This window comes from Caloenas nicobarica, chromosome 3, assembly GCF_036013445.1.
Source record: "Caloenas nicobarica isolate bCalNic1 chromosome 3, bCalNic1.hap1, whole genome shotgun sequence".
In the NCBI taxonomy this organism is placed as follows: Eukaryota; Metazoa; Chordata; class Aves; order Columbiformes; family Columbidae; genus Caloenas; species Caloenas nicobarica.
Genome location: NC_088247.1, coordinates 60937594 through 60952369, shown reverse-complemented (window position 1 = coordinate 60952369; position 14776 = coordinate 60937594). Strand labels below are relative to the sequence as shown.

The window sequence follows — 14776 nt, the reverse complement described above, 5'->3', positions numbered from 1 at the left end:
TTAAATGTTACAAACCTTTGTCATATTGCACATATCATAACATGGTCTGCAACTGAGAAATGAGAAAATGGAGATTAGAACTGACCAATGATATTAAGGAGAAGTAGTTACTGGAACTCAAACAATAGTAAAAGACAACTCCCTCTTCTTGAAATACTTAAACAGAGAAATGTTTTCCCTAGGGTATGAAAATTCTTCTACTACATGCTTAGGAGAAATATAGGGAAAGACTTTCTTTGCTGGTAACTCCATTTAAATTCCTACAGCAAGGCTAAAGGTAAATTTAGATAAAGGTTCTTCTCAGAAACAGTGCCCTAGGAAAGTGATTATTTTGTTGGTTGGAAGGAGAGGCGGTGGGAGGATGGATGCAGCAGGACTTTTGCTGCCTTGTCAAACCAGAATATCTTCTGCAAACTAAGGAGATGCTTTCAATCAACTTGCTCTACAACAGAACTTTAGACACTTCATTCTTTTTTTTTTTTTCTTATTTTATTAGTTGTCGTTCTTTGACATGATGAATACTTACAGCAGTATGTTAAAAAAGATACAGTTAAGTCTCTTGGCATTACTGCATAGCAGTCACAGCATTTTCACACAACCTAGTGCTTCCTTTCAGAATGATGCATATGGCATATATACGCACATATGGGGGCTGATTCTTGGTCCCGGTGAAGCTGGTGGGACCAGTGTTTGGCCCATAGAGTTGTATAAGATATATGAATATGTATATATAAAATGCTTTACAATAAACATGACATATACAATCTTGAATTCAAAGATAAGCAGAATATATTTTACATCCAAGTCAAACTTATGCTCTGCACTTAAAGTTTATGTACCTAAAATATTGAATGGATTATAGAAACAAACAATAGGATAATAATTTGCACCAATCAAAGTAATTTGCATACATGTTCATGGCATGAAGCTTGCCTTGGGTTTTTGTTTGTGTTTTCAGGTGGCTTTTTTTGATTTGCAGGATCTTAATTCAAATTTAAGTATTGATTTTTTTTTTTTTTTTTTTTTTTTTTTTTTTTTTTTTGGTGGGCCATGAGAGGGGATGGTGGCAGTGGCATCAGGAGGCAAATGGGAGTACATTATGGACAACTCAGCTGACTGACTTAAAATAGAAGACTATGAATCATGGCTGGTACCCTGACTGATACCTGAAAATAACATTATAACTACTTGAGTGTTTCTCCTTTCCCAGGAGAGTCCATTTGGAAGGGCCGGTATGTGTTCTGTTTTCTTGGAAACTTTTAATAGAAATTTCAACCACAGATTGGAAAAGCTGGTGAGATAGCTATGAAGTGTGAAAAACAGGATCATCTCATTTACTGTGGTAGCAGCCTTCTTACTGATCATTCAGGAGACTTACATTTTCTTCATGAAAACCAACAGTTTATACAAAAATAAGTGACCCATATGGTAGATTAGGTTAGATACAACTACTGATCATGTGGGGTTTTTTTTCCTCCATAGACTCTACTTAATTTCAGCTACTTTTCTCTCTGTTCCTGTTTTTCAAAGGTACACATTTTCAATAGTCCCCTTTTTCCCCTTTTGGCTGGTGGCTGGAACACTGACCCTTAAAAACCCAAAGGTAGGTAAAATCTTAATGAAAATGCATATGTACGCATTATTTTAACCAGCCTGAAAGTTTCACTTATCACCACTTTCTTTTATTATCATTGTTACTGTTGTTATTTACATAGAACTTGCCTCTTTGACGGCACGAAATCTGCATTTAAAGAAACTAGGGTTTAGCCAAATAAATTGTATTTGTGGGGCATAAAAGCATTTAAACTCCTACTTTTAGCAGCTTTCTGCTTCTTTCCTTGTATTAAAAATCTCAGGTTTAAAACTTCAGAATCTTTTAGCTGCACTGGTATAATAAGAAAGAAAAATAATTTACAAGGGCTTTCTGTAAAGTGGCTAACAGGTCTGACATGACAGAAATCTGTATTATCTGCGTAGATGTTTTTCTGTGCGTCTAGCATTCTCTTGGCATCCTGGGGAGAAACCGCAGTGCAGAAATGTCCTCCAAACTAGAGAATACCAAATACGTATCTCAACTGCATTTGCTGAGCACTGGTGCTGTGGGATTGGCTGTATGGGGTGCAGTTTGGCTTCTTCTATGGGAAATTAAAGGGTAGCATTTTGCATGACAGACCCCAGCGGGTCTGGCTGCCAAGCACCTGCTGCCAGAGCCCAACTTTTCAGCTTATGTTTGTCTAGAGCACCTGAGGCAAACCAGCCCTGACCCGAACTTGTGTAAAGGGTTTGGCTTCTGGGTACAGAAGCATTTGTGGAGCCCCCCTGAACCTATTTCAAGCATTGTTTCATTAGACAAGGTGATTGAAGTCTAGCAGGTATGCTCAGTGCACCAAAACCCCCCACAACCTGTTCATTTTAAGAGCAGCTTTTCAAAGCTGGGAAGTTTTAACCTGGTAAGAGCAAACTTGTAATGGACTCTGTAGGCTCCAGTTAGAGAAAAGGTCTTGGTTCTATTGTAGCTGTAACAGAACTTGATTTGTACCTAAGCTCTCCTGTGGGACCTGTTTTCTGGAAGCTCCTCAGAAACAGCTCAACAACGTGTCTGTCAAGACCCTTTTATGCTGCTAGACACAGAGTTTAGATAAACTTTGGAACATTAAAAAAAGTCTTTGAACTAGATGGAAAATGACTTCCATTTCCTAGTAAAAAGGCAAAACAAGAGAAATTATATCCCTTTGTGTGTACTTAAGTGCTTCTAAGCAGCACATTACACTGCTCATGTAATGTCCTAATAATTGTCCTAAATCTGTCAGAAGGAAAGATAGACCTAAAAAGCAGCAAAGTGGTGATGCTCCCACCTCCAGCACTGGGTGGTTAAAAAGAGATTTACGGTCTGTAGTCAGAAATAATTTTATTTTACTACAACTCTCTCTCTTTGCTTGTTATGGTACTGCTAATATGTGAGTCTCATTTAGAAGAGGAAGAAGAATGTTTTTTTTACTGCGTATAGCTTATGAAACACTAGAGCAGAAGAAAAACACCATTCTCAGGATGCTTTGTGTTCTCACAGTGATTTCCACCTTCCTACTTCACCGGGTTTCAGTCTTTTTCTCTGCAGATACATGTCCAATGAATTAGTAGAGTAACACATCCTTTACTAAAACTTATGCTTTTTATTTTCCTTTAAACATATTAGTCACCATATGAACATGAACACTTTAGCTAATCAAGTCAATATTCCCCGTAACTGAGAAAAATTCTATCATATCTCCCCTTGCGCTTTTATGAGTAAATATTCTTTCTCAAACACCAACTTAAACAGCTCGCTCTTTGTTGGCCTCTCCAAGGTATTCACATCCAAACATGATTATATGGCCATATCTGCTAGTTCTCTTCGAAAACATCTATACCAATTTGATGTACTGGGAGTTTACAACAACATTATACTTTACCTCAATGCAATTAATTTTTCTAGGGGCAGAGAAGAAGGGGACAATCACATTGGTGCAATACAGTCTGAGAATACGATCTCATTGAAATGATGGGAACTTAACCTCAGTTTGGATAGTCTTTATAGAACTTGACTTGTTTATGGCATAGATAAGGCCATGTATCTTTCACAAACATGAGACCGTAGAAAATTCCTCAGCTACTACGATAAGAGGATTTTTCTTAATAGCCTGACTACAACACATTTTTTCCTTCATTGAGTGAGACTGATCTAAAAGTCAATTGAAGTATTTTTTTTCCAATGAAAAGAAAAATACAAATGTGTTTTGATCCTGGCTAAGGAGGGAATGTGGGGGAAAAAAATCAGCTACACTGCAACATCACTCAACAAAACAATTGGACTCCAGAACTATTAGAATGTCGTGCTTTGTAGATCACTAAGCTATTTAACAAAAATTCACACACTTGAATAAATGGTAGTCAGGTTGAACTGTCAAATTATGCGGTGTTGCTGTGGGTTTTGTTTGTTTTTGAACTTAAAACTTCAGGTTCTGTGAAGCATTTGCCTAGACTGAATGTGCAAGGTGCCATGGATTAACAACACGGACCCATGTGGAATGTGCTTGAAGTTTTCAAGAAGTTATCCTGTCAGACTTAATTCCTTAATGACCTTTAAAACACCTTGGATAGTGGAAAGGCAGTTCAGAATCATATCTTGTGATCGTATGATTTTGGCAGCTATCAGAAGATGAAGGATGCTAGAAGTTAAGGCTTTTATCCACAAACAATGGAGTATATTAATAAACTCTATACTGTATTTACAAATGCTTTCTCTTGTATTAAAACTAACAGTATTCTGTTCACAGTGCCAATGTTTTTACAGGTAGCAATCCCACAGTACTCCAGTATTTTGGCATGGGAATCAGTAGCGCTTTGTATTTACAGAAAATGTACACAAATGAATATAAACATGTTACTTGAAACAGTACTCAAAAGATAGATCTGTTCGTGTTTCAAAGGTTTAGACTGTACAACACCTTCCCTTTCATTTGCGAGGGAATACTGTTCCTTGCAATGAGAAGATACCCATCTTTTATCCAAAGTGGCATAAAAATGATTACCAAAATGCGCCTTGTTACACTGGAGTTGTGTATACGGAGAGCAACTTCAGTCCAGGGTTTATAGATCTGTTGTTTAGTGCACAGAATACAAAAGTTAAAAAGGTTTTTGTTTTAATTACTAAAATAACCAGACTCTCTCTGCCCTCTGCGAGTGCTATCTCACTCAGCCAGTGTCCTCTGGATGCTGAAGATGCTGGTGGTTTAATGTGCAGCCCAGCTGCCCGCCTGGAAAGCGTATGGCGCTCTGGGCTGATATGCGTATGTCACAGTATGACTCGTGGTAAATGAATATATAACCAAGAGCGCCTCTCTCTCCCCTGCTCTCTCAGGCATCTCCCCTGCTTCCTGGCAGCCAAAACCGGCCCAGCTTCAGTACTGCTGGCTGGGACTCTGCGTCCAGGCAGTTCACGACCAGAAGTGACGAATGGCATCAGGCATGCGCAGAACGAAGAGAGGGGAGAGGAGCGTGAAGCAGATCCAGAAACGAACCCAGCAGACCCGTGGGCTTCTTTGCGAGGACCCTTCCAGCTTCTGCTTTGCCATTTCCCCCCTTTTCACAGCCTTGACGACAGGCTCCTCGCTTCCCGGGATTTTGTTTGCTGCTGTGATCAAGACAGAGATAGCAGTGCTATAAGGAAAAGTGCAAAGCTGCCACTAAGGAGTCTCTTCTTCATTATAAGTCTGTTCTTGGCTGCCAGTCACTTGACCTGAGTGGTCATTGCTCCTACTACTGCTGTGTTGCTTGTGGAGCAAACTCCTCCACTTGGCCTTGTTCCTCCTGAGATGGTTTAGCATATTTTCAGATAGAGGGGTATCGCCTGTAAACTGGGCCCACCTCTCAAAGAGCGGCTCTACGATGTACGTCATGAACCCTGCGGAAACACACAAAGGACAGCAGGTGAGCAACAAATTAATTCCAGGAGTGCATTGTCCCAGAATGTCTTGAGAGAATGCAGCAATTTGAGTGGCAAAAACCCTGATGAGAAATAACAGCAATGCCTCAAGCAGCCATCAACCCCTTTTGAAACGCACAGCTTTTCACTAGTGTACATAACAAGATGTGGCTCTGTCTATATGCCCAACAGTAAAACCTGTAAGAGACAGCATCCTTCTCTGACGAGATTTCAGACTAGAAAGTAACTGGTGTGTAATCACACATGTTGGCTGCAATTTTTCTCTGCAGATACTAAAATGACCCCTTTTTTCTCTATGCAATGACTCCTTTGTCTTTCTATTGACTATTTGGCTTAGATGGTTTTCTTTTTGAACATTTTAATTTAGAATGTGAATGGTGACTCTTACGATACCTACCGTTCTTACTGTTAAAACAACTAGATTGGAGGGGAAGAAAAAAAAAGCAAAAGAGAGAAGTTTCTCTTTGCATTTGTGCCATACTAAGATAAACATGGCGAGAAGAGAATGAAACTCATACTTACCAATCTGTATGCTTGGTATTGTATCCTTCTGTTGATTACAAAGAGGGCTTATTTCCAGTTCAAATTTTTGTTCCAGGTCACCTAAAAAAACAAAAAAAAAAAAACAAAAAAAAAAAAGAAGAGAAAATAAAATAATTTGCTGCCACTTAATTCTTCTCTCCATACCTATGCCAGACTCTTACAGTGACTGCAACTGTGTGGATTTGAGCAGTTGGGACTCTTGCACCAATGACGACCATGTTAAATGTCTAAATACCTTCATTTTTTGAACTCTTTTTTTTAGGTATCAGGGACACTGATTATGCATACAAAGAAAACGTAACGAAAGGTGACTTTGGAATGAATATTCAATCTGAGCACTTGCATGTTCTGAGGATCTTACTTTTTAAAATAGCTTCTCTCACATGAAAGCCTTTTAAGACACTCTAGTTCATCTACTCACTGTTCAAACGTCTTCTATTAGAAAACTGCAGAATATACATTTTAGAAGAAATGTATCTCCATTAGCACTGTAGTGTGAGTTGCTCCCATCTGCTTGTGGAAATTGCTGTTAAAGGGCAGCGTGATGGAACCTGGCAAGTTGGCAGCTGTGTCTGCACTAAAAAACTAATAAAGGCCAGAGCGTGGGCTTGGGTAACACAGGTTCACGTGTCAAGCGCTATGGAGTTCAAGCTATAAACGCAGAAAAAGGCGGAAACTAAGTTCGTCTTCTAATTGTGGTGTAGCTGGGTATTAGGGCTATGCCTGTGCTTCTGCGCTGAAGTTAAATCTCTAACTCCCTGGGTGGTCTGGGAAGTCCCCAGAATCATCTGCACAGGAATGACAGGACAGCAAACAGACTTGAAACGGAAAGATTGACCAAACTCCTGGTCACCTTCACAGCACAGTATTTCACTAAGTGGAACAAGAGGTCTGCAGGTGCAAATCTGGGATGGCCCTGAAAGCTCCTACAGGCAGCTCCTGCTGTGACGGGCCCTGGGGTCTGTTTCAAATCGTTGAAGAACAGCCTGAGTGGAGGATCTGCTCACTCCAGATGCCACCTCAGACTGTTCCTGCTGCAGAATTGACCCAATTTGGCATCAAGAAGATGCTTATGAACAGTCAGTGGAAACAACTGATGCAGAAATGGTCACGCAAGACCGTCTTCTGTACATAGGTAAGACAGTTAGGAGATGGTTTTTATGTAGTTGAAGACAATCAATAGCCATGATCATGCATATGCTGGAGTGGTCACAGAGGGCCACAGGCCAGTTGGATATAAGAATTCAGCAGAAAACAGGTCAGGGAGTCTCATCCAGATAGCAACACCCTGTCCTGCTGGAGAGATTGCATGTTCCCATGCAATTAGTGTGAAGGTGGCGGTTTTCTTTTTGTTTTGTTTGGTTTTTTAAACAAACACTCTGCGAGTGCAACGCATTCATCCTTGTGATTTTTCTCCTTCTCCGAGGCACTGCCAGGGTACAGTCTCGGTCACTGCATGAGGTGCAGGCCCTTTCCTATCTGAAGGGAAGGGAGACGAGCTGTGTGCACGCCAAGCTGCACACTTGCCCTCAGGCAATAATGCTTTGTACATTTGATTTGCTAATAAGGATGCAGTGAGGGGTGGGTACAAGAAACATTCCTGTAAGAAAGACTGACCTGCTAGATCAGACAAGATGTTATATTCAACCCAAAAAGAAACACTTTGCTTTAAATCCAGTGCTTTTGTTTAAAAGCTCTTTTTTTTCCCCACTAATAGACAGTTTTGACTTAAATGCTATTGTGCCACTCAGGCTCTGTAGCCCCATATAAAATACTCTGTGCATTTTTAAGCTTTGCTTTTCTTCTCTCTGCAGCATGCAATTGCTTCTTAAATGCAAGCGAGGGGAATATTTTCAGTTTTAATTAGATATTAGAAAATACCAGGGAATTATTTTTAGCTTCACAAACAACCAAAAGGAACAATTCAGCAAAACTGAGCCAAAATAAGTTTATCATGTGTTCAAATGCGTGATTTGTCTATTCTCTTCTTCCCCTCTACCCCCCTCAAAAAATCTCTGACCAAAAACCAAATGTCTATCTCCGGTGATGTCCTCTCTACAGGTATCCCTGATTGAAAATGGTTGATCTGCCTGGCTTGAAGTGTATCAACATGTTCCTATCTTTGACAAGTCATCTAATTCACAAAAATAAGATTTTCTTTCGCACAGTAAGAACTTAAATGACGGTCAATTTTCATGTTTCAAGTTGTTATAAAAGTAACTGCATTAATTAGTTGCTGAGAACCCTCATGCTAGGGAAAAACCTTCTAAGCAATTCTAAAATGTCTCCAGAGAAACCGATCATTAATGTTGCTTAAACATTAGCCATTTTCTTAAACTAATTTCTTGCCAGTTCCAGTTTCATGTAAACAAATCAAGTTGTATTATTATTTACCCTGTATTCCTATTTGACTTTTAAAATACCTATCTAAGAACAAGTTGAAGTTTTTTCTAGGAAAAGTTCATGTTAGGAGCTGCTGTAGGCATCAGGTGCTCCCTGAAATGTACCTGAGTTGTGTATTTTATTTGCTAATAGATGTAGTGTAGATGCACCAGATGACTGGAAGATCAAGATCTGAGTCTATTAAAATGGCATTAGAAACACTTGGTACAAACATTCTTAAACTTTGTATGCATTACAGGTGGAAGATTAAACATGGCACTAATTATGATATTATTTATCTGCCTCATGTATGGTAAAAAAGCATAAAAGCTATGGTTTTCAAATGCTAACCTTAGTGACAAAAAATATGTTCAAGACTCAGCAGCATATGTAAGGAAGTAGAGAGGTCTGTAATAACATTCTTAAGTGATAATGGTATCTAAATACATGGTAGTTAATATTTTTTCTATCACTTACCAGGACTATACAGCCACCAGTGACAGTCAGACCAGTCAGTGTCTGTACATCCTCCCACAGGAAATGCCCTTTTCCTCCCTGTTATGCTTCTAACTGGTCTCGTATGCTCCAGTGTCCCCTTTCAGAAGTCTATTTTAGATGTTATACTAATAATTCTTGAGTCTTGCGGAAAAACCTTATGTTTATAAGAGCTGAGAGTGCTGTCTTTCTCAGCATAGTCCCTCAATACACTAAAGGTGAGGTATCACTCAACTGGGGCCCTGTCCTCATGTGTTGAGTATTGATTATGCCTTGACTATACATCTAACCTAAACCTGCATCCAACAAGTTGGTTATGTTCCTTCAAAACCATCAAAGACATTTCACCAGCTTAAGCTGACAGTGGGTGGGAATTAACCTGCTGACCTATTTGTCCTTGTTTGTTAATGCTATGGACTAACTGTACTAGGTACCAGCTCGAATGTGGCTTAATTTTGTAGTACAGAATTTTCAATGGATTGAGAGCTTCATTGTGTGCTCTTCCAGTGTTTATACCACTTGCCTTCGGCTCTTGGGATGCTCCGAACAAAGAATGTAGCAGTGATTAAACTCTGCTGCACCCTGTGTTGTAGCACAGCATGACCTTGCCTATGCAGATAGAGCCAAATGGTGTAATTACTGTGTTTAAAAAACCCTGCCTGACTGCACTCTCTGCAGGGGTTTGAAAACATTTGCAATAGGTCCTAAGCTGAGCTTTGGATTGCCTACTTTGGCCCTTTCAACAGCATTAGAAGAGCTCGGCGTGCTGGGAACCGCGTTTGAATCCTTTCTCTGCATTTGTAGGCAGAAGAATGTGTCATATTTGGGAAACAGCGAGGGTAAGGCTCCCATCAGAGTTGTCGTGGGAGTGTGAAAAGCGAGATAAAACACAGTGGAGAGCGGTAGGATTTTGGTGCAGTGTAGCCTTGGCACTGTTCCAGCTCAGAAGAGCTAATGGTGACTGGAGGGTTCTCATAGAAGAATCCAGCCGCGGGCTCTCCAGCCGAATTCAAGCGCTGAGGCACTGCAGAAGCCTCCCTCCTGCCTGATGCTGCTACAGGAGCAGCGAGGGCAAAAAACCACTTGCCGCTCTTCTATCCCTTCCTTTTCAAATGAGGCAGAGCATCTCTGCAACAGATCATTCTTGAGGGACATTCCAAGGCAAAGCGCGCAGGCTGAACGCTACCTCTGTCTCACCACACTAAGAGCCTGGAAGGCCAAGGTGAAAGGGAACCGGCTGCGCACGACGGGGCTGACCTTGTCGGTAAAACTCTTCGCAGACCCGCTCACTCCACTGTTTGCTCAGGTCCCAGAGCCGGCAAGGGTTGCAAATGTCAGCACACTTGAGTGCAATCTGAAAGCAAAGAAGAAAAGTAGCAGTGAGAAAAGAAATTACTGTCTAGCAGTGCTTCAGCAACAAATCTGCAGCCATGAAACTTGCAGGCCTCACCAGCAATGTTGGGAAGGGTTAAGATCACGTTTTAGAGAGCCAGCCTCACCCAAATATGCCTTTTGAGGAAAGAACATTCATTTAAGCCGCAAACAAAACTTCCATTCAGCCCGCTGCGTTACCGTAGTGAGAACAAGAGGAGGGCCAAATTCCAAGGCTGCAAAGTCTTTTGGATACTCCTTGCAAGCAATAAGCCAACAAAAGCCTCAGGCTGGCTCCTGCTGACTGCCTGGCTCAGCATCCATGGCTGATGACAAGGAAGAGCCAAGCTGGTGTAGGACTATTTGGGCATCGTTTCTCTGTGGTCTCAGTGAGTGACCTCGCATCTCACTTCAGTTACACTTCATCTTAATGTCTGCAGATTTCTGTTTACAAAGCTAAGCGCAGGGCTCTCCACACTGCCCCGGCTTGGTTTCACTTAGTTAACTAGTACTTTTAAGTGTTTTGCAGGGGAATGAGTACAGGACGGCGAGAGGTTTTTAAAATCAAGTAACTGCTTCAGAAAAGTAAACGATGTAGTGGCCTGTCTGCCTTACTGCCTTGGAACAAGATGTCATGTGCCTCGTTTCTTCACAGATTGAACACAGTCAGTTAGCCTGACACGGGTCAGAAATCATTCTGGCACCTGGGAGGAAAACAGAAATATTTCCTGTATAAAGTCAGACCGATGAACTGGAGGAGGGAGGTCTCCAAGTCACTTTTCTCTCTGGATTAAATTGATTAGCCTTAGTGTTACTGTCTATTACAAGGACTTGTCAAACATTCTTTAACTTCTCCTGATCAATCAAGATTTCTTGATTTTTTTTTTTTTTTCTTCTTCCACAGCTAATCCACCAGATAAATCTCACCATGTTTGTGCCCTAGCTCCTGTCTTTAAGAAACCACATAAGAGACTTTTTGCCATAGTTGAGATCTGTAATTCCTGTGCTTTTGGCATTTGCACAACTTTCTTGCCTGATCTGTCCAGAAATATGATAAACCCATTACCCTGCCCTGCGTGCTCCATGCAGGAATCTGACAGAAGACTGTGTTTGATGGAGGACAGACACGCAGGTTACTACATTTCCCACGCTGTTGGAGGGGGAAGAAGTAACAGAACAGCACTTCCTTCCTTGCAACTTCCACCTTTCCCATAACCTTGACAAAATGATAACATGAAGATGTTTGGTTTATTAATGATGACAATTACTTAAACTCCATTATGTATTTAAGAGCAAAATTGATGTCATTTCTCCAGAGAAGCATGTATATGGAGCTACTTTAATCACAATAATGCTTTAATAGGTAAAGGTTTATTCTGAAGAGCCTGTTAACGACAGCAGCTTAGGTGGAAGAACCAGTTTGGATCTATTTGATTTTAAAATAAAGCACGGTTTCTTCCTCAGCTGGGCAGATCCGACAAAGAAGCACCTGCTTCCATGGCAACAGCTGTCTCTGCAGAGGCAGTTTCTGAACATCCATCACAGGAATGGGACTCGGGCACCCGATGTCAGGCTGTCTTGGAAAGAACACTGACAAGGGGGCTCTCCCGCACGGTGCGGGAAATAACACGGGTGAAGTGACATTTGCCGGAAGAGAAAATATAATTGAAGCATTACCTGGCAAGACAAGCAGTGGTCTGGAAATAAAATAATTAACAGCTTATCTTCATTTCTCAGCATTTGAGACCTGCCTGTATCTGTTGCATTCACAGCTTTTTAACTCAAGGAAATTACATAAGGAAATATTGGAGGCACCTTATGCTTGCCTGACATGCCAGGTGGCTGAAGGAAAGTGTTTATGGTGATAGGTAAGGAAGTGCTGATGTCCAGACAAGCTATCATATGCTATTCTAACATATACTAGGAAATACTGTGACTTGAAAAATGAATAAAAACCAACCACGGAAAAATGTTTTTTCAAGTTACCTGAAGCATAAAATGTCTGTCTTGTGCATCCTCCAGCCTCAAATCCTGATTGTCAAGGTGAGATTTCAGACGGATCAGAAACTCATTCTGCCTGTTGATGTCTGTTGCCAAGATCAGGGAGCCCAACTGCTGCTCGATGTCTTGTCTGCAATTAAGGAAAATAAGCCACTTCAATCATGGAACCATTGAACATTAATAGCTCAAAACAACCTGCTACGGATCATAGCTAGTGCAAAGCTTCCTCTGGCTTTATGGATCCAGTCTGGTCTGTTCGGTCAGTCTGCTGAGGTTTGCAGGGTACAACTGGTCTACCTGCCTAAATGGGTTCAGGAGGAATAGAAAATGTAGAAGAAAAACACTTGTTGTCATAGGTGCTCTGAAAGCTTCTGAAAAGTGCTAGAAAGGTAAAAAAAACTCCAAAATAACAGCACTGATGCATCTAGAAAAATGCTCACATCTTACTTCAGCTGTTCAGAGCTGGGTGCTGAATACAACAACTTTAAAGCTGCATTTGAAGTTGTAAAGGACTGAAGTCCTTTGAAGCAGGACTGAAGTTGTTGGGCTGATGCAAAGGATTTCTGGAGGGATATGAAGCTTAGTACTTCCAGGTAATTTGTTTATACTCTTTATAAGGTCACCTTTAACTAAAACTTAGTATTGCAGGCTGTTCATTTGCTCCACCTCCACTCCTTGATAGGAGTAACACTGCACAAAACCAGCAGGTAAAAAGGTAGCATCAACTTTGGCAAGGTGCTCCTGTTGCTGTTTTTTTTTTTGTTGTTTTTGTTTTTGTTTTTTTTTTTGTTCACCCAAAAAGACAGTGAAGACTAAACCACACCTTCTCAGTCAGGTGTAGAAGACCCAAGCAGTCTCCATGCTACTCTATCAAGTCCTTCACTTTTCTATTTCATGCTTTTGAATCACTAAATCTTTCCATATTTGGTTGGTGCTATGTAAAATGAAAAATGCCAGCAATGAATCTGAAAAGGTCCATTCCTGCTGGGACTCCCAGTGTTCCTGGTGCTGACAGTGGCCATTCCTGTGCTGCAGAAGTAGCAAAGTCTTAGGAAGTACTGCTGTATAACTTTGTCTGGTCATTTCATACTGGCACCAAGAGAGGGCAGGAAGGTCAGCCTACTCTGAAGCCTGGGCCTCTTTCTGAGCATCATTTTATGAGGAGTGAAGGAACCCATAGCCTAGTTTGAGTGATGCATTTCCTCCAGCAGACACTTACGTCACCTCCTTGGGCAGATGGGCGAGGAGCCGTGACTCTCGAAGCATGCCTACCGTAGATCGCCAGTGATGATTTTCTAGCACTGAAACATTCTAGGGAGAAATAAAAGGAATAAATTCAAGGATTAGGCAGGCATCCATGGTACAGAAGCAGATTTGCCATATTAAATGATGCTTAGAGCTGGTTGGAAGTGCTGCAAAATGAGCCTGAAATCTGTGCTTTCTAGCCATCTTTTGGATCTGAGGAATTGGTCTGGATTTCTAGAGTTAAGGACCTTGTGCTTCTAAGTTTCCTAGCTAAGGTCAGCCCTAGAGTCCTGTTCTACAGTTTTTGAGTCCTGCTGTGAACAGAGGAGCTAATCTCATCTGAGTGGGAGGTAGCTTGCATTCTAACAGATTCATTAACAAATGAATTAAAGCATTAGTGCAAAGTCATATTTTTACCTCCTACTGATCCCAGGTTGACTTCTCTGCTTCTACAATTTAAATGCAGAGCTGACAAGAAAAAGAAAACTAAACTGCCAAATTTCCATTGGAGTCGGGGAACTGGAAGCTGCCCGCAGCTGCTCGGTGAAAGCAAAGGAGTATCAGTATCATGGAGCATCTGCAGGCTTCAGCAACTTAGTCTGCAACAAATTTTCAGTCCTTTTGGTTTGTTTGCTTTCAACTAAGTGGAACCAAAGCTAGGTCAGAAAAAATTCCGGGGGAACAGAAATCCAGCTTTCTAGGTTGTCTGTAAATTACAACAAATTGCGTATCTTGTGTCCGATGACTTTATATTACTATCCTAACACACAATGCATTTGCCCATCATCTTTTAGTTCACAGACTACTTTCTATCACCGAACACCTCAGAAATCTCACTTGTTCAGAAACCTCCAACACAGTTCTTCTAGTTCACGAAAGCATCTGCTTGCTGCAGCGAAGCAGCCCAGCAGAGCAGCCCGCCAGAGAATGGCAGAGTCCTCAGTTATCCGCAACAACATGCACAGGACACTCGGGGGAGTTCTGGCATCTGACCCCTGTTTTGGGCAGTTTATAGCTTTTTCCATAAATGAGCACCGGATTTAAAAAAGCCCCAGACACAACTAGGCAGCAGAGCAGAGCAAGGACTCTACCCCATCGCTGCCAACTGGGAAACTAGAGTCAGAGTCCTTCTCCCCAGGCACTGTTGACCTCTGGCTCCCTCTGCACAGCCCCACAGCTCCGAGGTGCAGCTGCCTCAGTGCTGCCTTTCCTGTTGGATATCAGGCATACTTCTCCAAAAGGGGCTGAACAGTATTT

At 41.4% G+C, this 14776-nt stretch overlaps 1 protein-coding gene across 2 annotated transcripts in view; it reads right to left on the bottom strand.

The window, feature by feature from the left end:
• Nucleotides 1-476: 476 nt before the first annotated feature.
• The window catches only part of PDE7B (phosphodiesterase 7B), a 183351-nt gene continuing 169051 nt past the window's right edge, over nucleotides 477-14776 (bottom strand). For both annotated transcript variants that reach the window (XM_065630675.1, XM_065630674.1), the window contains 5 exons: nucleotides 13494-13585; nucleotides 12260-12404; nucleotides 10160-10256; nucleotides 6005-6085; nucleotides 477-5440 (listed from right to left, as the gene is read on the bottom strand). In XM_065630675.1, the coding sequence (XP_065486747.1) occupies nucleotides 5223-5440; nucleotides 6005-6085; nucleotides 10160-10256; nucleotides 12260-12404; nucleotides 13494-13585 (633 nt within the window). In that variant the 3' untranslated portion in view covers nucleotides 477-5222. The remainder of the gene's footprint in view (nucleotides 5441-6004; nucleotides 6086-10159; nucleotides 10257-12259; nucleotides 12405-13493; nucleotides 13586-14776) is intronic.